This window comes from Xenopus laevis, chromosome 8L (assembly GCF_017654675.1).
Source record: "Xenopus laevis strain J_2021 chromosome 8L, Xenopus_laevis_v10.1, whole genome shotgun sequence".
Classification (NCBI taxonomy): Eukaryota; Metazoa; Chordata; class Amphibia; order Anura; family Pipidae; genus Xenopus; species Xenopus laevis.
The window spans coordinates 83,606,232-83,630,350 of NC_054385.1; the positions used below are offsets into that span (position 1 = coordinate 83,606,232).

The 24,119-nt window shown below is 36.6% G+C and overlaps 1 protein-coding gene across 2 annotated transcripts in view; it reads left to right on the forward strand.

Annotated features, from left to right (window-relative positions):
* fancm.L (FA complementation group M L homeolog) overlaps positions 1–24,119 on the forward strand; it is an 80,874-nt gene that overhangs the window by 35,518 nt on the left and 21,237 nt on the right. The window contains 7 exon segments of one of the 2 annotated variants that reach the window (NM_001177680.1): positions 8,365–8,496; positions 11,403–11,535; positions 12,512–12,643; positions 15,333–15,428; positions 20,714–20,901; positions 21,541–21,747; positions 23,434–23,674. In NM_001177680.1, the coding sequence (NP_001171151.1) occupies positions 8,365–8,496; positions 11,403–11,535; positions 12,512–12,643; positions 15,333–15,428; positions 20,714–20,901; positions 21,541–21,747; positions 23,434–23,674 (1,129 nt within the window). 2 annotated transcript variants of the gene reach the window in all.

Here is a 24,119-nt window from a genome sequence, read left to right on the forward strand (position 1 = left end):
TATAGACCATAGCAAAGTATTCAGAGCACGACCCAGTTCTCTCCATGTATTGAATAACATCATACTCTGAAATCTGACCAAAACCCATTTTCATAATCAGACCCTAAAATCCAACAATATTACACCATCTGAAAAAAATGACTCCGTCAGTTGTCTAGAGTCACATAACATTAAGGTTAGGGTTTGTTTACTTGAATCTGAATCCCTTTTGCAGTATCAGACAGGGGTGTTTGTAAATCACCGATGTGAAAACATATGCAGTGCTTAGTTTTTTTCTATAGTTGCCTGAAGTTGCCTCACAAGGAAATTTTGGATGACTTTGGAAAAACGAAGCACTGCATATGTTTTCCCACCAGCGATTTACATTATTGCCAGTAGGAAAGCATTTGCAGGAGATTAGTTGCTTGTGGTAGACGCTGGCGACTAATCTCCTGGTGTGCTATTGCCCTTAGGTTTCCGTTTTAAGAAGATTAGAAAAGGTTCTTTTGCACTATTTCCCTTTATTTTACATTATCCATTAATCCTTCTATTTTAACAAAAAGCCCAGTCAATGCTGATGAAACGCAGCCTTACAACATACTGTACTGTAGCTATAAGTTTGAGCCGTGATGCTCATTACACTAATTATTGTTTTTGATTTTCATGCATCATTGGACAGTATATATCATCACATGTGAGTGCATGTATAGGGATCTATAAAAAGATTTCACAGTTTCACATTTGTATGCAGAGACAGTCTTGTACAGGACTAAGGAATGTGATTTTTTTTTAAGAAATAAAGGGTAACACACAACTTGCTTACATTCAGTTTATTACTTTTGTGGAAAGACAGGTTCAAACAAAAAAAGATTTGTATTATTACATGTATTTATGCAGAGCTGCATCTTATTCTGCAGTGTTTTAAATAGAGCTGTACTACAAGTGACATACAGACAAACAGATAATAGGTAACAAAGCTCGGTATGCAGTGGAATGCATTCACATGTGTAAGTTGGTCATGGCTACCTTCAACCTGGAATGGTAACTAATCAGACTACTTTATTAATTTAGCTTTTAAATGATTGCAATTTCCCGCATTTACAACCTTCCAGCTTTCACAGCTATCTACTGACCTTGATGGAAGCTTGTCCAGGAGCTTTGCAGGCAACAGAATGACTTTTCCAGACTCCAATATCCCATTTGCTGACAGCCCAGTTAGCTGTTGGCATGAGGAAAGAGTTACTTCTTGCCTTTAATGATTTGATCATGTCTACAAGTAGTGTCTGACAATATACCTTGGATTGGGGCCATTTGCTTACTTAGATAGCGAAGAAGCACGCACTCCATGGACCAATAGATATAATAAAAGATCTTTATTGGAACAGCTAAAACAATGAACCTTACGCGTTTCGTATCCGAAGATACTTAGTCATAGGCATAATTGAAAACAGCCGTGAACTGACATTTAAACAAGTAAAAAGGATATGACGTACAAATCAGTGATCCCAAATTTTAACCCTAAAATTTAAATTTTCAGCTGAAACGAAACCTCTGTTCTTATACATTTTCTTTAAATCAAATCAAATCATTATACACAGTTCTAAATTATTTTACAAAACCATTATTGAGACAATTTTCCTTAAGATCATTTTATAAAACCATTTTTTATATATATAACAAGACGGAATGCTGGAAAACAGTAGAAATAATAAATAAATCATAAAATACATAATTTTTAATCGCTTCAAAGTCAGTATATAATTCAAGAATATTCGTTTGCGTCGTGGAACTCATATTAAATATTAGATAAACATAGATTCGTGTCACATTACATTCATATGATATGAATGTAATGTGACACGAATCTGTTTATCTAATATTTAATATGAATTCCACGACGCAAACGAATATTCTTGAATTAGATACTGACTTTGAAGTGATTAAAAATTATGTATTTTATGATATATTTATTATTTCTACTGTTTTCCAGCATTCCGTCTTGTTATATATATAAAAAATGGTTTTATAAAATGATCTTAAGGAAAATAATTATGCCAACATGAGAGCATGGGTAGTGTGTGGAGTTATCACTCTTTGAGAAGAGGAAAAAATTAAGAAACAAAAAAAGTTTAATGCAAAAGTATAAGAAACCATTGTAAGAAGAACAGGGGATCTCATGTTTCCTTCAAGCATAGAGTAGGTTGCCAACAATGATACCTCTAAGCCATGCCCTTGTGTGTGCACATATTTACTGTAAAACATGTGAAAAAACATTATTCAGCCCATATATTTATTCACCCATTCCCTGCATATTCAGACTTTAAAAGTATGCATGAAAGTTAATTTCTGTGCACACAGCTAAAGAAATTAGAGGGAACTTTGGTCACAGACACCAAAACCATGTTTAGAGATAATGTCAAAACAGGCCCAAAAATAGATACAAAGGAACAGTTGCTACTTGCTGTGGTACCATAATCTTGTTAGGCTTCCTATTATAAAATGGTCCTTTGCTTAGTGTAGAACCGAATTTGGCTATTGTTCCATTGTTGTCGTATGGATAGAAGTTGGGCAATTGTTGTTGGGTCTTCTTGCCGCATTAGGTTGGATTTCCTGACTGCCTTCTGCTTATTTATGTTCAGTTGTGGTAGCGAAGCCCAAGCTGTAAAGATCAGCGCATTGCACTCATTCCAATAATAGGGCCAGAACCTTTGGTAAAATATTTGTATTTATTGTATGTATGTGTCAGCCCTGGCATTTTTAAGGTAATGTGATCATCTTACCCCTGAACGGTTATCAAATACCTCTGATTTTATAAACCTTACATACCCATTGAACCCTATTAAATATTGTTCAACCGTTTTAAGTAAAGCGATTGTTCTCCAAGACACAATTTTTTTCCAAAATGATCTTTGACTTTGTCATTCTCTTGGGACTTACGTAAACCTTGTTTGCAATACATGCAGTGTCATCTGTCTGCAAAGGTTCTCCCTTGTATAATCAAGGCACAGAACTGCATAACCAGATCACGGAGCCCTAACCTTGAAAATGAACATGCGTTTTAAGGTTGCCAGTACTGAAATAGCAATCGGTGTTCCTTATTTTCCCTTCAGAGGGCACACTAAGCATTTCAAATGATTTTTTTTTCTTCTTTTTTTATATTTGTGTAGCTCAGGTTATGGAGGAATGGCCAACCCACAATGTTCTAGCTGCTGCTGACCCTCAATTTTGAGCAATAACTCAGAGCCAGGCAGCTGAAAGGCAGCTCACACAATATCCCTAACATAAAGGCGCTTGCTTCAATCTTTGTATTGTAAGATCTTCTGAATTTTAAAGAAATCGGAGTGATATATATATATATATATATATGTAAAAAACCAAATAAGTCTCTCGCACACCTTCGGATAATCAAGTACCAGGTGCTGCTGCCGTGTCAATTATTCAGATATCCATTGGTAGAAAGCAGCGCACACAGGAATTTTTAAAAGTTTAATTTATTTATCAAATTTTAAAAAATATTTTACATGTATCGACGTTTCGGTCCTGGTCTTGGACCGTTCTCAAGATACACCATATGTTTAAAACCAAGGTTTTATACCCTCCTTTATCACCAAACAGGAAGTGAAATCACCAACACACATCAAACACGGACATAGGAAATGACTATCACCTTACTAAGCGCGGTTCATTCACTATTTGCAACAATGTTGCTCATCTGTATCCACTTTTGCCAATATATTAAAGAAACATAATTACACATTTGTATCGGCGCTTCCCTTGTGTTACAGAAACAGCTCCAAGTAAGGTATTATGTGTCAATCCTAATGTCCTATAGAACAAAAAAGCAAAACATGGCAAAATCATATTTAATATAGAATATAGACATCATCTCTGGTTAAGGAAGCAAGTAAGGGACAACTGTTCATTAAGACCATTAGGCGCCATAGTATTAAGTTTTTTTATCCAAAAACATTCTCTCTGCAGAAGCAATTTGGACCTATCGCCACCTCTCCGGAGGGGTGGTATATGGTCTATGCCAATATATTTAAACGTGGGTAAACGGTGTCCCTTCTCCAAAAAATGTTTGGCCACAGGTTTAGTTGTACGATTGTCCCTAAAAGCTGTGCTTATAGCCGAGCGGTGGGCATCCATCCGGAGCCGCAAAGTAAGATCAGTCTTTCCCACATATGAAAGACCGCACGGACAAGTAATTAGGTAAATGACATAAATTGTAGTACAAGTAATGTAGGATCTGATGGCAAATCGTCTCCCCGTATGAGGGTGTGTAAAGCTCTGACTCGGATTCATATACCGACAAGATGTACAGGTGGGACACCTAAAACATCCCATCTTCCTGTTAGCCAACCATCCTGTCTGTACCTGTTGATAACTCAGAATGGGATCTGTCTTAACTAAAAGATTGTGCAAACTTACACCTCTCTTATAAGCCATCAAGGGGGGACTGTTTCAATGATTTCAATCCATTATCAGCCTGTAAAATATTCCAGTTTTTATGCATGACTTTTTTTAATTCGTCCAGAAACCCCAGAAAATCGTGAGGAAAAAACAAGCCTATTCAAGGCCCGATCACTCTTTTCACTTTCCATTACCTTCCTTTTGGCCTTATAGAGAGCTTGTTTAAGCAACCTCCGTGGGTATCCCCTAACACGGAATCTATCCTCCATCTCTTTAAGTTGTATAGCTCTAGTGTCCTCAGAGGAGTTGTTTCGTAGAACCCTGCAAAATTGGGAAATAGGAAGAGAAATTTTCTTGGTTTTCAATCCGTGGCTTTTCTATACAAAGAATATTCAAATTTGTCACCATTGCGACTTATTTCCACATCTAAAAATTGTATACTGTCGGAACTAGTAGTGGCAGTAAATTTCACGGGACCCCCCAAATTGTTTAGATGGGTAACCATGGACATGAAGGACACTTCACTGCCCTTCCACACTATCAGTATGTCATCTATGTAGCGTCTAAAGAATAAAAGACTAGTCCCATATTCAGGCATGATGTTATTTTGCTCAAACTGATGCATAAAAAGATTAGCATATGCAGGTGCCATGGCTGCTTCCATCGCGGTGCCTGACACCTGCATATAGTAGTCATGTTTAAATCTGAAGTAATTCAAAGTAAGGCACATATGGAGTAATTGCATAACACATTCGATGTTAGGACCTGAATAAAGATCATATTGTATGTGGGGAATACAGGTGTATAGATTAACTACATCCATACTGGCTAGTGTGATTATCTCATCAGGATCGACCCGAAAGTCTTTAATCAGGCTAAGTAAATGTGGAGTGTCCCTCAAATAAGTGGGTGTGGCTTGAACAATAGGTTGCAATATATTATCAATGAATAATCCAACAGGATGAAGAAGGCTATCTCTACTGGAAACAATCGGACGTCCAGGTGGTGCTAAAGGATTTTTATGCACCTTGGGCAAGGTATATAAAACAGGGCACTTTGGAAAGTCCATGGTTAAAAAAGATCTTAATTCATCAGATATATATCCGTTCTCAAATGAAAATTTAATATAATGGTCCACCTGTTTTTTAAATTGGTTCACAGGATCACCTTTGAGCAATTTATAAACATGCACATCAGAAAGTTGTCGTACAATTTCGTTGTGGTAATCCACATAATTAAGCAGTACAATGCCCCCACCTTTATCGGCGGGGCGTATTACAATATTGCTGTCACTAGACAAGGATTTAATAGCCGCAGTTTCAGCTTTAGTTTAATTATTCAAGGATACCTGTGAACCGATTATGGGTCCCACTTCATTGTCAACACTTTGCTTAAACAGTTTAATAGCCTGATTGGTCACTGGCGGATTAAATAAACTCTTTAATTTCAAATTGGTAGTGGGGGCTGAGGAAGAACCATCCCTATAAATATCCTTTAGACATAACAATCTGCAAAACTTGAAAAAGTCAATGTCCCAATCAAACTGTTTCAAGGCAGAAGTAGGAACAAAAGTCAGTCCCTTCTTTAGAAGACTCATTTCACCCTCAGACAAAGAATGTTGGGACAAGTTAAAGATTGGGATTTCTAGGTCTTGCGATCTTTTCCCCTTTTGGCCTCTCCGCGTGCGGCACTTCTTGTGTTGCCCCTTCCCGTAGGTTGCCTGCCCGAATCTACCGGAGTATTGACTAAAAAAGGGGGATCATCGTGAATGTCACTTGCTTCCCGCAGATTAGGTTTAGAAAGTACATTACCGTTGTTGTTAATTCCGGTTCAGAATCCCCTGAACTAGCATCCACGGAGTTCAAAGGACGAGTGAGTTTAACTCGTTTACGCCACCGTGGCCGCTGTACATATATATTATATATATATATTATATATATATATATATATGTATGTATGTATGTATGTATGTATGTATGTATATATATATATATATATATATATGTATGCAGAAAGGCGGCACTCACAGGGTTTTTAGTCAAAAATAAAAAGTTCTTTATTAAATCTCAACGTTTCGATCCCCCACAGGGATCTTCGTCAGGAGTATACAAACAAACATATATATATATATACCTGTATATATATACAGTGTGTATATATATACAGGTATATATAATATTGCTGCATAATCAGGTATCTCAGCTCTCTTTTCGTTGATAGATATAGATAGATAGATAGATAGATAGATAGATATATTTTATACTGTGTTCGAATCATAAATAATTTTGGGTGCAATGGTCAAAATTTGTTATCCAGCTTACCGGTAATAGAAGGACCACACTCCATTTCATCGTGAAAAAAATGTCTTTAATCCATTATATATATATATATATATATATCCATATATATCAATATATATATATCAATATATATATAAATATATATATATATATATATATACATACATACATACATACATACATACATACATACATACATGGGATGCACCGAATCCACTTTTTTGGATTCGCCCGAACCCCCGAATCCTTTGTGAAAATTCGATTCGAAGAACCGTATCTGAACCCTAATTTGCATATGTAAATTAAGGATGGGAAGGGGAAACATTTTTTACTTCCTTGTTTTCTGACAGAAAGTCACACAATTTTCCTCCCGCCCCAAATTTGTATATGCAAATTCGGATTCGATTCGGCTGAATCCTGCTGAAAAAGGCCGACTCCCGAACCAAATCCTGGATTTGGTGCATCCCTAATACAGACATACGCATCACGAGATTTTAAGCCATATTTTATTGAAAAGATTGACCCTTTTTTATAATATAAATCAGGATTATTTGCTCTGTGGTAGGACAGAGACCAGGTAATCAATTCAAATTAATTAAAAGGCGACATTATCTGCCAGGTGCTTTATTTGTTTGTGTGCATTAACTTGATTCCTTCCCCCCCCTCCAAGAACACCTGTTTTAATTACCGTGTTGTGCTAAAATCAGCCATAAAGTATCAAATGCAAGTAGATTAGCAGCCTTTAAAGTAAGTTATGGTTTCTGTCCCAAAAGATTAAGTTACTCATCTGCAGGTGGATGTATCTTGCCTCTTTCATAACTTACCTATTTTGTTGTTGAGTACTGGATCAGGTGTTCCTTTGCCCGCAGTGTGCTTGTCTCGGTAAAGTACATAATGAAAATGAAATTCTGTTCTTGTCTGTGATAAGAACTGAAAGACCATCCTTAACTAGAAACAAGAGAATTAAAGGAATTGTTCAGTGTAAAACTGGGTAAATAGATAGGCTGTGCAAAATAATAAATGTTTTAAATACAGTTAGTTAGGCAAAAAGGTAATGTATTAAGACTGGAGTGACCAGATGTCTAACATAATAGCTAGAGCCCAGCTTCCTACTTTGCAGCTCTCATTGGTAATAGTCATTAACCAATCAGTGACTTTAGGGGGGACATATGGGTCATAACTGTTTGATTTGAATCTGACCTATATGCTGTGGCTCAAAAGCAAACTGATCAGCTATGTCCCATGTGGCCCCCTTAAAGCTGCTGACTAAGAGGTTATAGAGCTTCAAAGCAGGAAGTAGTTTTTTGGCTATTATGTTAGACATCCAGTCACTCCAGCCTTTATAGATTATATTTTTGGCTAACTATATTGGAAACATTTTTTATTTCGCACAGCCTCTCTATTTACCCTGTTTTTATTTCACTGAACTGTTTCTTTAAGGGTTTATATCAAAGTAAATGATTTCCACATTTAAAGCAGTTCAGAAATGCTTTTTACAAATCTATTCCCCTAAACAAGGGTTAAATGTGTAGAGATGTGCAGGCCAGTTCTATTTCTACAAGGTTGCTAATGGTTTATAGATATTGTATCTGCATCATTTCATTGCTTCGTTTCATGTGTATTTCTAAATGTTGGATCTGATAAATTGGCATGCTTTGTTTTTATTTTGTAGTTGCTGGATACATTTGCTGGACGTCTTATTCAAAACAACGTTCTATCCAGAAGAGATATTCCAAATCTAACAAAATATCAGATCATTCTGTCTCGAGATCAGTTCAGGAAGAATCCTCCAGCAAACATAATTGTATGTATTTCAGTATTTCCTGGAGTTCTTTCTTGTCGAGGGGACATTCTTGACTTTGAGCTAGGCTGGGCTCTTGTTTTTTGCATTAAGTGGAAATAATAGGGAGCAATTGCTCTATTCCATTTCATGGAGGGGGTCACACATCACATGTGCTGCTAGGGCTATGGCACATGTGGTCATTTGACCATTGGAGTGACATTGTGGTGAGGCCAATGTGGAACTCATATAACTATGTTTAGATGCACATGATTGATTTTCTCTAACACAGAGTGCTAGGGAGTATAAAGCCATTCTGTTATCATTGTGGCATTCACCCAGTGATGAATAACCTTATGTTTTAGAGCAGGCAGACATATTTTGTAGACATGTTCGATTATAGACTTCGCTGCAACACAGAAGCAGGTAGGCAGTGGACACAGAATAACCTGTACTTCAGAAAAATAAAGCACAAATAAATAAATGCCTTTGTTTAAGGGTTTAAGGCCGACCTCCCCAAATGAGCGGATCTCTCGGCGATATGCCTACCCAGTCGTGAGCTCCAGGCCCAATGATCAGATCACAACGTTGTGCATACGGGCAGTTGGATCAGATATATATATACCGCATTGGTTTCTTGATGCGGTCCTTGATCCAACTGGAATTTTAACCATGCCTGATCGACATCTGGCTGTCTTTTAGCCAGATATCGATCAGGGAATTATTTGTTGCCAGTTTATATCTACTCATGTATTGGGGCCTTTGAATCTTATTCATAATATAATGTTTAACAGTAGTGGGATAAGAAATGTATTTATGTAAACAAACCTTTATCTGTCTTGAGCTATTTAGTTCAGTTGTCTGACCTAAAGGTGGCCATACACTGGCAGATTTAAGATGCTGATAAAAGTCCTTTAGACTGAGTCGGCAGCTTATCTGCCTATGTATGGGGCCATCCTATTGGGTCTACATGACCGAAAATCTGTCAGAATCGGGCAGGTGTTAATTGTCCGCTTTGATGTCAGATTGAGGGCTGCATCTGCTTGTTGATGAGGTCCTCATACCGACAGCCCATATAGCGGTAATTGTAATCCCTAGGGCCAAATTATAGGATTAGCCTGATATTGCCCATCTTTGGTGGGCATATCAGGGAAAAGATGCACTCGTTTGGCAACCTTGCCAAACAAGTGGATCTTATAATATATTGCCACCTTAATATATTACCAGCTTAAAGCATAGACTTATTAGGGTAGCGATATGCTTATGAAGTCTAAGGAGATATACACTGTAAATAATTTACTGTGGCAAGAAAGATGCCATCCCCCATTTACATATTTAAATGCAGAAATGGAGTCCTCTCTCCTTCAGCAACGCTCCACCACTTTCTATTGGAGAGAGAAAATAGGTCAAATCTATTAATCTCCTTAATAATCAAAATATTATATCTTTTATAACAACTGATTTAAGTCTAGGCATCATGAGTCTTCCACATATTGTGTAACTGTACACAAGGCATTTTCAATTGGACCCTAAACCCCCCTTAGAATAGAAAATGCCTTTTGTTCATAAAACAAAGCATGATATTTGAATAAATATACGTGTGCACTATTTACCCTTCTATTAAGACCCTCTCCTATTAATCTTGAAGTCTTTCCTTCAAACTACTACATGGTTTCTAGGGTTGGAGCCTAGCAACCAGATAACTGCTGAAATTTCAAGATGAAAATCTAATTTTAAAAAAAAAAAGTATAATTTTTTTTTTTTTTTTTTTTAAAAAGGCAAAAATATATAAGAAAAAAATATTGAATACCATTGTCTCTGAATCATATCCTAGTAAAATTAAATTTAAAGGTGAAATTCCCATTTGAACCATGTAGCTTTGCAAAGTTGGTGTAAGCAACTGGCTATATAAGTCAATGCATGCCATATAATATTACATGGCAAAAAGCAGTCATTGGTAAAAATATTATAGCAGTCATTGTTTTGAAAATATTAGTAGGGTGTAATTTCTAATTCATCTTAAAATTGACCAATATGTGATGAAATAATTCAGACCATTATCAAATCAAATGGTAAGTTCTAAGAACAATTTTTAATGAATGAAGTTGAATGAAGTCTGGGTACCGCTCTACTGCAGAATTACATCAGATTCTGTTGGAGGATGGGGCATGCTATGTTGGAGTACAGCAGTACTGGGAAAAAGCTAGCTATCTTCCTGCTTTATTAATATTGTAGAATGTTGGCATTGTACAGAGAACCAGAAGCACTGAAAAACATGCACATTTTTAATTGCTATCCTCTTAATACAGTACTTTAAGTGTTTTCACCTTACAGAAGGGGAGGTGAAAGAGATTGATAGATAACCTTAGGGTAGGAACCTTGTATTTTATTAAAAGCATAGGAATGGCATCTGTTATTGGCTGAACCCCTTATCCAGATTTCTCAAACAAATTAATTTTACTGTTAATCATTTTGTTATTTTTCAATGCAAAAATGTATGTTGATGGTAACACAAAATATGGTAAGGTTTTAGTTAGGGATGCACAGAATCCCACTTTTTGGTGATTGGCCAAATTTAAAATCAGCCACGCAGGATTTGGCTGAATGATGCTCTAAATTATGTTATGACCCCTTAGGCCACTGACACACCACGTGATTAGTCACCCCTCGTGAGGCAATTCGGGCGACTTTGGAAGGCCAACGAGACTTGTTTGTTTTTCATTTCCATTTGTGCCGGTGAGAGAGCATTTGGATGAGCTTAGTCGTCTGCGCTAGAGAAGATTAATTGGGGGGCCACTAATCTCCTTCTGTGTCAATGTCCCTTAAATGGAAAGCAAGAGGTCTTAAACATTTTATTAAGATAAGCCATATCTTTATCCATTTCCTATGCATTATGTTATTTATTATATGTGTATATATGTCTTTTTTAGGGAGCTCAGCAGGGGGTGATAGAAGGAGATTATGCTCTCTGTATAAGTTTATACCATGGTTATGAACTGCTCTTACAAATGGGAACTCGCTCTTTATACTCTTATCTTCATGGAATAATCGATGGCTCCAAAGGTATGTGCTTTTCACAAATTCTTCCTACCAGGGCACCTGGGGGCAATATACAGTTGAGCTGCAGCTGTGGGAAATGTTCTACCATGCATCCTTCTTGCCCCTTAAACAAACATAAAGGCAACATTTTTACAGGGGTTATTTACTAAAAATCTGAATTTATCTCATAATATTCATAAAAAAGCTTTCATTGTTAATAAAAAAACAATATTTTAAAATTGTTTTTTTATTAACTTTTTTCAACAATCCAATATTTAAACTGATATATGTTAGGAAAAAGTGTTTGCATGGTGTGCTGCCTGCAGTTTTAATGTGGGTCTTTAGTGTGAGGATATGAATTCTGTAGCACATCCTGATGGGTTGCATCATTAAGAAGACACTTTAAAAGAACAGTAACATCAAATAAATAGTGTTTTAAAGTAATAAAAATATAATACAGTGTTGTCCTGCACTGTTAAAACTGGTGTGTTTGCTTTAGAAACACTACTATTATTTATATAAATAAGCTGCTGTGTAGCTATGGGGGCAGCCATTCAAAGGAGAAAACGCTCAGGTTACACAGCTGATAGCAGATAAACTCTGTAGAATCTAATGGTTTTATCTGTTATCCATTATTTAACTTGTGCCGCCATATAGCCTTTTTTTCCATTTCTGCCATTGCTACACAGCAGCTTGTTTATATAAACTATACTAGTGTTTTTGAAGCAAACAGATCAGTTTTACCAGCGCAGGGCAACAATACATAATATTTTCACTTACTTTTAAACACTTACATTTTTTTGGTGTTACTGTTCTTTACTGGCACATCTAAATGTCTGCTGAGTGGTGGAATTTTAATGGCAGGTGCTATACAGACACCTAAACAATTTATTCCTAAGATAATACATTTTAAATCTAAAAGTTCCTTTAAATAAAAATGTAAAAAATATGTCTGCTACTCATATTTTGTTCACCACCAGACTTATCTTGTCTCTCAAAGGCATGACCCGTGCACGGAATGAGCTTAGCCGCAATGGAGACTTCATGGAACTATATAAGCAGCTGGAGAAGATGTTTTCTGACACTAAGGTTGCAGAAGGAAATGGAAGTCTTCTTTTCAACTCAAGTCTAAGTTGGTTTCCTTTACATATTGTATTTTAGGGCTTAATACCTTTCTTTTCCACTAGAATCCTTAATGTTACACATTGCAAAATGTCTTATGATCAGCTTTTTTTCATTTGGGATCAGGTCTGGACTGGCATTTAAAATAGGCCCTTGCACTCAAAGTGCACAAAGGCCCAATCAGTCCCCTACCAGCCCACTAAACAGTGACATGTTACAGCAGCCCCTCTGGCATTTGCCAGAACTCACAGATTGCCATTCCGGGCCTGCTTACTCATAATCTTCAGAACTACAACTTTCAGATGCAGTGATATAATGCAAGAATCTACTATTATGTAGCTTTTCTGTTGTTGTTGCTGAATGACCTCACAGATCTTTTGTAGAGATCCATACTGAGCACTATTTTCTTGTCCTCAGCTAGCATTATGAAAGAAAAAACTCTATCGCTCCTAACTGAAGGTTTTTGCTGTTTCATATGTTGTATATAGTTCAGTTGGTTTTGTTGAATATGCTTGATTTATCATGGTCATCATCACCATCAGTTATACAAAGTAAATCATTTTTGTATAAATGCAGAATTGTCCTCCCCAAGCCTTACAGCAGACCTGTCCTATGTTTTTAAATATATTGTAGTACAGTAGTAGTGAAAGCAATCCTGTTAAACAGTTAAGCTGGCCATAGATGCAAAGATCCGATCGTACGAATCATCGTACGATCGGACTTTCCCATCTCCCGACCCGCCACTAACCATTCAGATCAAAGTCTTACCAGTCAGATTAGTTAAAGAACAGATCAGCAATGTTCTGCCCCTGACAGCAATCGTACGATATCTATGTCCAACCAAAGCTAGTGACAGTCTCCCACTGAAAATCGTATGATCGGCAATACACGCAGAGATATTATCGGCAGCCGACAGAAATTTTCTAACCTGTCTGATCGACCAAACGACCGATCTCCGCCGGACGAAAAATGTCGGGACTCTCCACACACGGTTCGAAAATCGTACGAATCCTCGATTCGTACGATAAGATCTTTGCGTCTATGGCCAGCTTTACAGTTGAGATTTAACGAATAACTACATTTGGCAACCTGTTCAGTTTAAAGCTCCATTTCTTTGATCAGGCAAAAAAGGTAGAATAAATTGCAGTTTATTACATTGTGTCCTTCATGCATGACTTGCTGCAGCCTGCTTGCACATGCATCGCCAGGGATCTCATTTCTCAAGAAGTTTTTCTTCACCATAAATTAGTTTCATTCTGACAGACTGGTTGGTAAACCCAGTATAATAATAACTCTCTAACTATTTACTCATCTTTTTTTAAATCTACAGATAATTAGAGAACAATGTAAAATCTTCAAATGCTTTTGCATGCCTGTGTGTGTGTGTTTTTTCAACTCTTATAGAATGACTGAATTGAGCTATTTGTGACCGTTCATAGCTACTGCTCTTGCCTGTAGATTTTATACCCTTTGCTTGTTGACAATAATCCTAGCCACCTAATCGGCTGTTGTGCGGTTTGGCATTTCTTGGAATATTGAAGACTAAGCTCTTCCTATCCTCAGGTTCCCGAGGCCAGGATTTTACATTTCATTAAAGGGTTTTATATTACGTTTCTCTGATACACATTGTGCCACTATTTCATTTTGTAGCGCCTGGTTACTTGCTAATTAATTTCATGAGAAAGCTGCCTGTTAATCTGTATTTTATTTATACATATTGCAAAGTATCATAACACAGGGATCAGGTTTGTCCCATCTTACATTACTATAACTATTTAAAAAAACAATTACATTTTTTTTTATAGTATTCTGAGCACAATTTTTCTACAGACCAACTGTATTTTTTGAGCATGGACAATCGCTATGAATCTCACATGCTTTTCTCATATAATCACTTGTATTAAGTAATATTGAAATTATGATTATATTCCATATCTGCCTGCTATAATTCTATGGAATCTTTCATATTTTGCTACCAATAGTGCCACTAATATGGGTAAACATCTTTACCCTTGCAGCTGTGCAGCGGTCCCACAGAGCTTTGAGTTAAGTGTCGAGATGTGGATGCAGAAACCAATGTAGAGCACTTATTTGAGTAAATGGATCCTTTAGATAATGGTAGTTTTCCCATGAAATGCCCAGGTCTTTTTGGCCCATATGAGATTACAGGGTCGGATTACAGGATACGGATTAGTTTACTCCATGACTTTCACAGAAGCAGGCCAGCAAATTGTGTTAAGATTTATGATGGAATGAAAGTCACAATCACTGGTGGGAGCTAAAAGTTACTACTTCTTCTACTTCTTACTGCTTCTTCCTTCTTTGCGCTGGTGCTCATGAAAAGCCAAACTTTAACAAAAAAAAAAGCTGAACTTTAACAAAAAATATATATCTTTTTCACTCTCCTACGAATGAATGAAAGAAGAGGATCGCATTGTGAACTTGAGCAATGCATTCTGTTATTAAAAGGCGTATTTACATATTGTGTGTGTATTTGATGTGGGCATCAGGTAAGCATGCTGAATCAAGATGATATTTCCATGTAAAATGTTGAATCATGTTCTAAAAATTCTTTCCGATTCTTCTCTGCTGCTGTTAATATATAACAATCACTTTGAAAGGCTTTTTTTCCCTTCAGAAGTCATTCTTTAAAAATCCTAGATTATTTAACATTGTTATAACTGTAATATTTTTTTTAGGAGCAGATGCCAAAAAGCCATTTTTGTATAGCCACCCAAAGTTAAAAAAACTAGAAGAAGTTGTTGTGCAGCATTTTAAATCTTGGAAAAATGGAGGTAATTATTTTTTGGCTTTTATTTGGTGTCTGTTTAAAAGTTGACTACTTACTGTAAACTGCAAGTAAAACCGTAAAGGGAAAATGTTTAAAGAAATATTTTATTTGCAGATGACAAAAAGCTTATGATCAGTATTTCTTTGCAGCAACTGTTTTTTATCTGTTGGTGTGGTGTTAGGCTGTAAGGACCTATGAATAGCAATTAAGGGCAATGGCACATAGAGCGTTGTTGAGATGAGATGCTCTCTTCTGCATCTCCATGTATCTGCGCTGAGTGTAGGTAAACAGAGCAGAACAGTGATTGGCCAGAAAACCCCAACTGAATGAGCTTATTTAAAAAAAGAAAGTACAGGTATGGGATCTGTTATCCGACATGCCTGGGACCTGGGGTTTTCCGGATAACAGATCTTTCCATAATTTGGATCTTCATACCTGATGTACTAGAATATTATTAAAACATTAAATAAACCCAATGGGTTGGTTTTGCTTCCAGTAAGGATTAATTACCGTATATACCGTGTATAAGCCGACCCGTGTATAAGCCGAGGTACCTAATTTTACCTACAAAAACTGGGAAAACTTATTGACTCGCATATAAGCCTAGGGTGAGAAATGCAGCAGCTACTGGTAAAATGTCACCTAGCGCAGAAGCGCAAGCAGCATCGGGCAAACCTAGTCCCTGTGCATGTAAGAGCACATAAGTGCTGGCTTCCCAGGCTTTTATATAGTCATGAACCTCTGGGATATAACATATCCTTATATTTTATAACAGGGGGTACATTATAGGCACACTAAATAATAAATGCTGAACTTAAAAAGGGAAGTTCCTACATTTCAACGGGGAGAGACAGTATCCACACAGGGCCCTTTTTAACTCTTTCCTCTAACCATTTGCTTCCATATCTTTCCCTTCCTCTCTCTGCACCAGTCACAGTGCCTTTAAACTGTAAGACAAAAGTTAGTTTTGCATCCGTTTTCTTTCCCCTGTTTCTTGCCTCCGTTTCTATCAAAGCCAATTTTCTGTCCACCTCTCCTCTCACAGCCCGACTTCTGAAAGTCCGTTCTCTCCACCTCTCCACCCCTACTATCACAGCTGTCTTTCTCTCTCCCCCTCCTCTCTGAATCATTTCACTCACAGCTCGATCTCTGAAAGCCGCTTCTCTCCACCTTCCCCTTTTTCTCACAGTTGCTGACAGGCTGCTTTCTCCCTCTCTGCACTGCTGGATCTTGTTTCCTTTGCGGCAAGCAAAGATAAACAGCCGGCATAACATTGCATGTTCGTCAAGCTCTGCATGTCACTTCCGCCTACTACACTGCCACAGGGTCCTAGCGCCGGGTCCCTTAGTCTTGAAACCCCTGTGCGCACCCAGTGACTCGCGTATAAGCCGAGGTAGACTTTTTCAGCACATTTTAAGTGCTGAAAAACTCGGCTTATACACGAGTATATACGGTATATGTAAATTGGGATCAAGTACAAGGTACTGTTTTATTACTACAGAGAAAAAGGGAATCATTTTTAAAAATTTTGATTATGTGGATCAAATGGAGTCTATGGGACACGGACTTGCTGTAATTCTGAGTTTTTTGGATAATGGATCCCACACCTGTATATTTTCCCTATAAAATTGGTTGACCCATTTACATATTTTCATCTTTTATTCTCAAATTTTCCTTATTATTTCTGAACTATTTCTTTAATTAATCTGATTTTGAAGAATATATATCTATATCTATATCTATATATAGATATATATATATATATATAGATATATATAGATATATACAGATATATATAGATATATAGATATATATATATTCACCGTTTTTGCGTATTCTTGGTGTAAATGGAACATGTGTATAAACATTCATATAAAAGGCTTTCCTATCAGACTTTTTTTTTTTTAATCGTTTTTCAGTAAAATTTTAAGATGGCATATAAAAGACTGAGACAGGGTCATTCCAACATTTTATACATACGTATATAACCACATTATAGCTATACCCGATCAAAGCTATCTGTTACATTTATACTTTTATTCATACAAATCCTGAAATAGGAACAATGTAACTAAGTAATTAAAAACTGTAAAAGAAAAACCAAAAAGAAATAAAAGAAAAAAGAAATGGAGATTCCTCTCATAAAACAGTCAAATTCTGTAAATCATTTGGACAGTATATTTAGCTATCTATTGGTTTTCTGACTTAGAGCTCCTCTAGTTGATAATAGACTTGCCAAGGACCCCATATGTCACAAAATTCTTTATATTTTCCTTCTCATAGAAGTATGCACTCATCAACCTATCTTTAACTTTGTTAAATTGTTTGGAGTTGGTCTACCAGGCTGCTGCAATTGTTTGTTTTATAGTATTAAATAAATACCTACAGATAATTAGAAAACATGTAAAATCTTCAAATGCTTTTGTGTGTGTGTGTGTGTTTTCAACTCTTATAGAATGGATGAATTGAGCTATTTGTGAGAGTTCATAGCTACTGCTCTTGCCTGTAGATTTTATACCCATTGCTTGTTGACAATAATCCTAGCCACCTAATCGGCTGTTGTGCGGTTTGGCAGTTCTTAGAATATTGAAGACTAAGCTCTTCCTATCCTCAGGTTCCCGAGGCCAGAATTTTACATTTCATTAAAGGGTTTTATATTAAGTTTCTCTGATACACATTGTGCCACTATTTCATTTTGTAGCGCCTGGTTACTTGCTAATTAATTTTACGAGAAAGCTGCCTGTTAATCTGTATTTTATTTATACAATTGCAAAGTATTAAATATATACGTAATTAGACGTAACCACCTATTGGTTTGTGCAATAAGGCTTCCCATGGATTTTTAGATGGAGTAACCCCCAGTATGCTGTCTAACATAGCATATACGCTGCACCAAAGGCACCTGAGTTTGGGCAGCTCCACCAAATATGAGTCTTTGTGCGCACTTCCTGACATCTTCTAAAGCAGTTAGCATTATAGGAATGGACCCATTTTGCGATTCGTGCAGGGACTAAATACCATGAGGTTTCCTGAATATCCAAGCTAATAGAGCAATGGGCAATTCTAAGGAAGATGGAATTCCATTCCTCTTCCTCTAAAGTTAAATTAAGTTCCCTTTCCCAAGCTTTTACATATTTTAGTTCTTTGGGCGGGGATAGCATTAGTCCATTTATCGTAAAAGGTGGATATTCGTTTCTTAGATTGGTTAGTACAAAATAGGTCAAATTGGGTAGGGGCACTATAAATTGTAATATGTGAGATTGATTGGATATAATTTCTGATTTTAAGGTAGTGATAGTATTCTGTTTGTGGAAATTCATATTTCTCTCATTGCATAGCTATTGCTATGATGTTCCCTTCATAAATAAGTTTATAGATAGTCGTTAATCCCCTTTCTATCCACCATTGAAATGAATTCGGTGTAGAACCTGGGGGGAAAGGATGGATTACCAATTAGGCTAATAGTGGGGGGTGTTCAGATATGAGCCCTAATGGTCTTTAACAATGTTAAAGACCATTAAGTAATGTGCAATAAAACCCTTAGGGAATGTGCAATAATATGATTCAATATTGGGGGGGGGGGCGGACCCTTGTCGAGAGCCCCAACAAGTTATGTAATGGAATATTAGGAATTGTGCTTTGTTCTATATTTGCCCATTGTAAGTTTAAGTTAACATGCCATTTAACTATTTGGCTGAGACGTGCAGCTTGGAAGTATTTAGTAAAATCAGGGATTCCCAGGCCTCCTTTTGTTCTGTGTCGAATTGCTGCATTATAAGCAAGTCAGGGAGGTTTATCCTTCCAGATACATATTTTTTTTTGTAGTGCCTGGACAAAGCCCTTGGGAGTGTCTACCAGTAATGTTTGAAATAGGTATACAGCAAGGGGTAAGATTCACATTTTAACTGCATGAATTAGTGATATAGGGAAACCTTTCCATTTGTGAAGTGAGGATTTGACTCTAGTAAGCAAAGGTAGATAATTTGCTTCAGCAGCTTGATTATATTGTGACATAAGTTTAGTACCCACGTAATCTAAATGTGGATGCGCTCAATTAAAATCAAAGTTAATTTCTAATAACTTGAGCAATAGTGAAGGGAGATTGATATTAAGAGCTTTATAGTTAACATGTAAGCCAGAAATTGTACCAAACTTCCCTATTAAGTTGTAAAATTAGGAAGAGATGTCATAGGCTTTCTCAAGGTAAGTACCGAATTGTCAACATATAGGGTGCATTTATATCCTACAGATCCAATAGTGATACCAGATATATCCAAAGAAGCTCTAATTAAAGCTGCAAGTGCCCAATAAAAAGAGGGTTGGGGACAATGGGCAGCCCTGGCGCGTGCCCCTATGTATTTTAAAGGGTTGAGAGCGAAGGCCCAGAGTTCTAATTTGAGCAGTCTGTGTATTATAGAGAGCAGAGATATAATTTAAAAACTGTATTGGGAAGCCCATATGGTACAATATATCAAATAAATATTCCCAATCTACTGAATCGAATGCCACAAATAGGATGATCGAGGGGCAGACGAAATTATATTAAAGAATTTTCTTACATTATCATATGCTTGCTATCCAGACATTTTTGAATACTTAACTTTGATTGGTGGACATGTCTTGAAACTTAAAAAAATAAATGTATGTATGTGGTGGAAATGCATCAATGAATAATAAATCATTATATTATTTTTGCTTATGTAAAAGTTTCTATGTAGGATATTAAATAAATGTAACTAGAAGTTTTAATCTTTTCGTGTATTTGTAGTATAACTGCTTTTTTTATGCTCTTGCTGGAATAGTGAAACTTGTGACATGCTATACTGTAGTCAAACAACAAAGAAAGATTCTGTAAGTAAAAAATATAATTTGCACCCTCTCAGTAATGAAAAAACCTCTTCATACTGCATTGAATCTGTGCAGCATTGGTTTAGCGAGAAATAAAACACTTGGTAAACAGCTCAGTCCTGGATGATTTCTGTGATGATTATTGAGCTATGGCTTTGCTATGTAGGCCAGCACACAGCGTCTAATTTCACATGGCTAAAATTACAAGAAAATCAATTCCTATGATTTGTTTATTTTGCCCTAAGAGACTTATTATTGTTCAAAAAGTGCACTCAGTCCAGTCTCTTATCGATTGCTTATCACTGGGAGTCAGGATTAGCATTTTGTTAATTGATGTGTTTTCACTAAACTAGCTAAATTAAATATTATCATCAGAGTACCTTGAAGCTGATAAATATTTAAGAACCAGTAACATTGGGGAAAATATTTCCTTCCTTGCAGATCAAAACTCTTCTAACCAGACTCCTGAAGGCACTCGGATTATGATTTTCTCATCATTTCGAGACAGTGTTCAAGAGATTGCAGAAATGCTTAATCATCACCACCCTACTGTAAGGGTGATGACATTCGTAGGCCATTCATCTGCTGGTAAAGGAGTCAAGGGTTTCACACAGAAGGAGCAGCTTGAGGTGATTGTTAGCCAGAAGTGGCCTTGTAAATATTCACCATTGTGTTTGATAAAGTCATTAAAAGCAATCAAGAAAAAAAAACAGTATTTCAAAGCATACAATTTATTCTAGATTGATTCTGTATTCTGTAATACCACTGTGCTTGTCAATACTAAGATTTATTAAAACATAAACTGTCAAAAGTTGCAGAGAACCTAAAACCATTATCTTTTGTGATAGCTCTTAGGCAGTATGTTTGTCAGGTTTTAAGACTGTTCCAAATCTCTATTTAACTTAATTTAAAAAATTTTTAGTCCGTATATGAGCTAGTACACTTGTATACTGATATTTTGTAGAAACCAGGAGAGCATAGTTAGTTCTCAATGGCCAAACCATTCTCCGGCAATACTTTGGAGGAAAGCAGGAAGTATTAATGTATTAATTACATAGTTCTCTCTAATGCACTGCTCTGTGATGAAGTTTTTCAAGCCTATCCGCTAGTATTTTTAAAACATTACTTAATTACTATTAAGGACCACCATTCCATTTTGTTTATTATAAGTTTTTTAATATTACTAGAAAGACAAGTCTTTAAACCCTAGGTATGACGTATTGTGCAGGGATGTTTTTTTAATGTCTTCCTTTGTTTTTTTTATACAGGTAGTTAAACGATTTCGTGAGGGTGGTTTTAACACTTTGGTCTCCACGTGTGTAGGGGAAGAAGGACTTGATATAGGAGAAGTGGATCTTATCATATGTTTTGATGCCCAGAAGAGTCCAATTCGTCTAGTTCAAAGAATGGGCCGCACTGGGAGGAAACGTCAAGGCCGGATAGTTGTGATACTTTGCCAGGGACGGGAGGAGAGGGTATGTTGGTTGAAAGGATATCAGGGGCAAGCCATTATTTTGCAAAGAAAACCTACAAATGTGCCTTTTCACACAAAAGTGTCTTTCTTTCAGACATGCAGAGATACAATGGCTAAAACATTGACTAACATCAAATAGATACTAAATAATTTCAATTTCACGTAGTTTGCTTGATAGCCAACTTGCTCTATAGAAACAATGCAACTTATGACAACACATATCTGTTATGAATCCTTCTGTGTGTATACCCTGGTGCTAAACAAGTTTCCTGGTGTCACATATGTTGCAGTGAGAAATTCTATGTTATAGAACCATAACGATCTATCTTGGTTTTTAGGCTAATGCCACACATGCCCAAATGTCGTCCAGCAGGCCGAGAACCAACCCGTTACTCTGGCCCAGGTGCAGGCACACGCAGCAGGTTTTGCTGCCAAAATGCAAGAGTTTGCACTTTGGAGAGTTTATTTGCATATTGCATTTAAATACTCTTGGAACTTTGTTGTAAGCAACAACATACAAGATGGAGAGCAATATATTTACAAACATGTGGTTGGAGAACACTTAATCTTATATACAGTATATTAAGAAAATACTGGTTCAGCTGTCAGATTTACCACTGATTGCTCTGACAATACATAGACCAAATTGATGATAAAAAAAAATCCATTGTGTGAAAAAAATCAGTAAGCATCCTCCACATTTTGGTTGTTTATATTAATGGAAGACCACTATAAATGTACAGGCAGAAGTGAACAGCTATGCCATTTAATCACAGCTACCCACTGGACAGACTAGAAACCCCAAATGGAAGCATTCAATCAGGGACGTAGCGCTTGAATTGCAGCTTCACTTTTATATAAATTGGTTTGTGTTCAAAGCAGAATTATTTCTGGCTGCCATAATTGTGCAGTAAGTTTTTCCCCAGTGAGTGACTATTCATCTTGTGTATTTTTAACAGCTAGATTCCTCAAATGGCAAAAGTAAAAATGTTGCAATGCTGACACTAATTGAGGAGGGAGCGTTTTGCTAAACAAAATAAAAGACATAGAAAGCAAGCCAATTAACTGCTGCTTTTAATAGACTGACTTATACAAAAAATGAAACCCCCCAACTATGAAACTCCACATAAACTTTAGCCATCGATTTAGTTTCTGCAGGCCAGTCTTCGGGTTGTGAGTGCCAAAGACTAAATAAACCATGATGCAGAAAGTCTAAAACTCTGATGTTAAACTGTACCTTCCTAAGGATTTGGTGGATATAAATCGGCCATAGCTGGAGGGATCACAAGACAGATGCGCTACTTCAAAACGATTACTTTTTTCAATTACCTTGGGAAATACAGTCCCCTTTGAAAAACGTACCACCGCTAAGGGAAAAAGTATGGCAACTCAAAGTATTTGTAATTTGTATAAATATGAATACACACATTTTCTTTGTACTGTACACATACATTCTGGGCAGATAAATTGTTCAAATTAAATCAAGAAATTAAAACTTATCTATTGTCTATTTTTGCTTTCATAATAATATTAAATCTCCAGTTAATATAACTTGCCTTTTAGCAGCCTCATTACATTACTTCCCACCTTACAAGGCATTTTTTATGTATGCTTTCTTTACCCTATGGATTTTATGTTACTTATGTGGTGCTATAGACTTTAATTATCTTACATTTTTTTTGAACAGACTTATAACCAGAGCCAAAGCAATAAACGGAGCATCTACAAAGCCATTTTAGGCAATAACAAAATGTTACATCTCCATCCTCAAAGCCCTCGAATGGTTCCAGAGGGTTTGAACCCCAAAGTGCATAAGATGTTCATCACACAAGGGAATTATGAAGCCAAAGAGAGCATTCGGCCAATGAACGAAGACAGGCGCTCAAGTACAAAGCATCGTAAATCCTCATTGTTGTCTAATGCATCTGGTATGTTTTGGTTATCATGTCACATAACCTGACCTAACACACTAGTTCCCCAAAGCTAGTCTATTTTAACCATTTTTGGTTTAAGCTCATGAAAAAACCATTTTTGGTCACTATTTTGTAGGATGTAGTCTTGTACTAAAGCCAGAGAAAAACGAATTTGCAAGGCCGCAGTACCATCGCAGAGGGACAGCAGCTATGAGAGTATAGTTTCATACTTTCAAACTAGTCCCACAACACCTTGGATTTAATGTTTGGACGATGCATAGAAATTTGGGGGACTAGTTTCGTTCATAGATCCAATAGGGCTGGAGTAACACCTATCTGGAGAAGTTTTATAAGTAAGCTTGTTTTCTGTGTTTCTTTTTTTATGGGAAGTTTGTTTGTCAGATCTTGGTGGGCTTTAATGACCTGTAAAATATTGTGACAACAAGCTGATTAGGGTGCC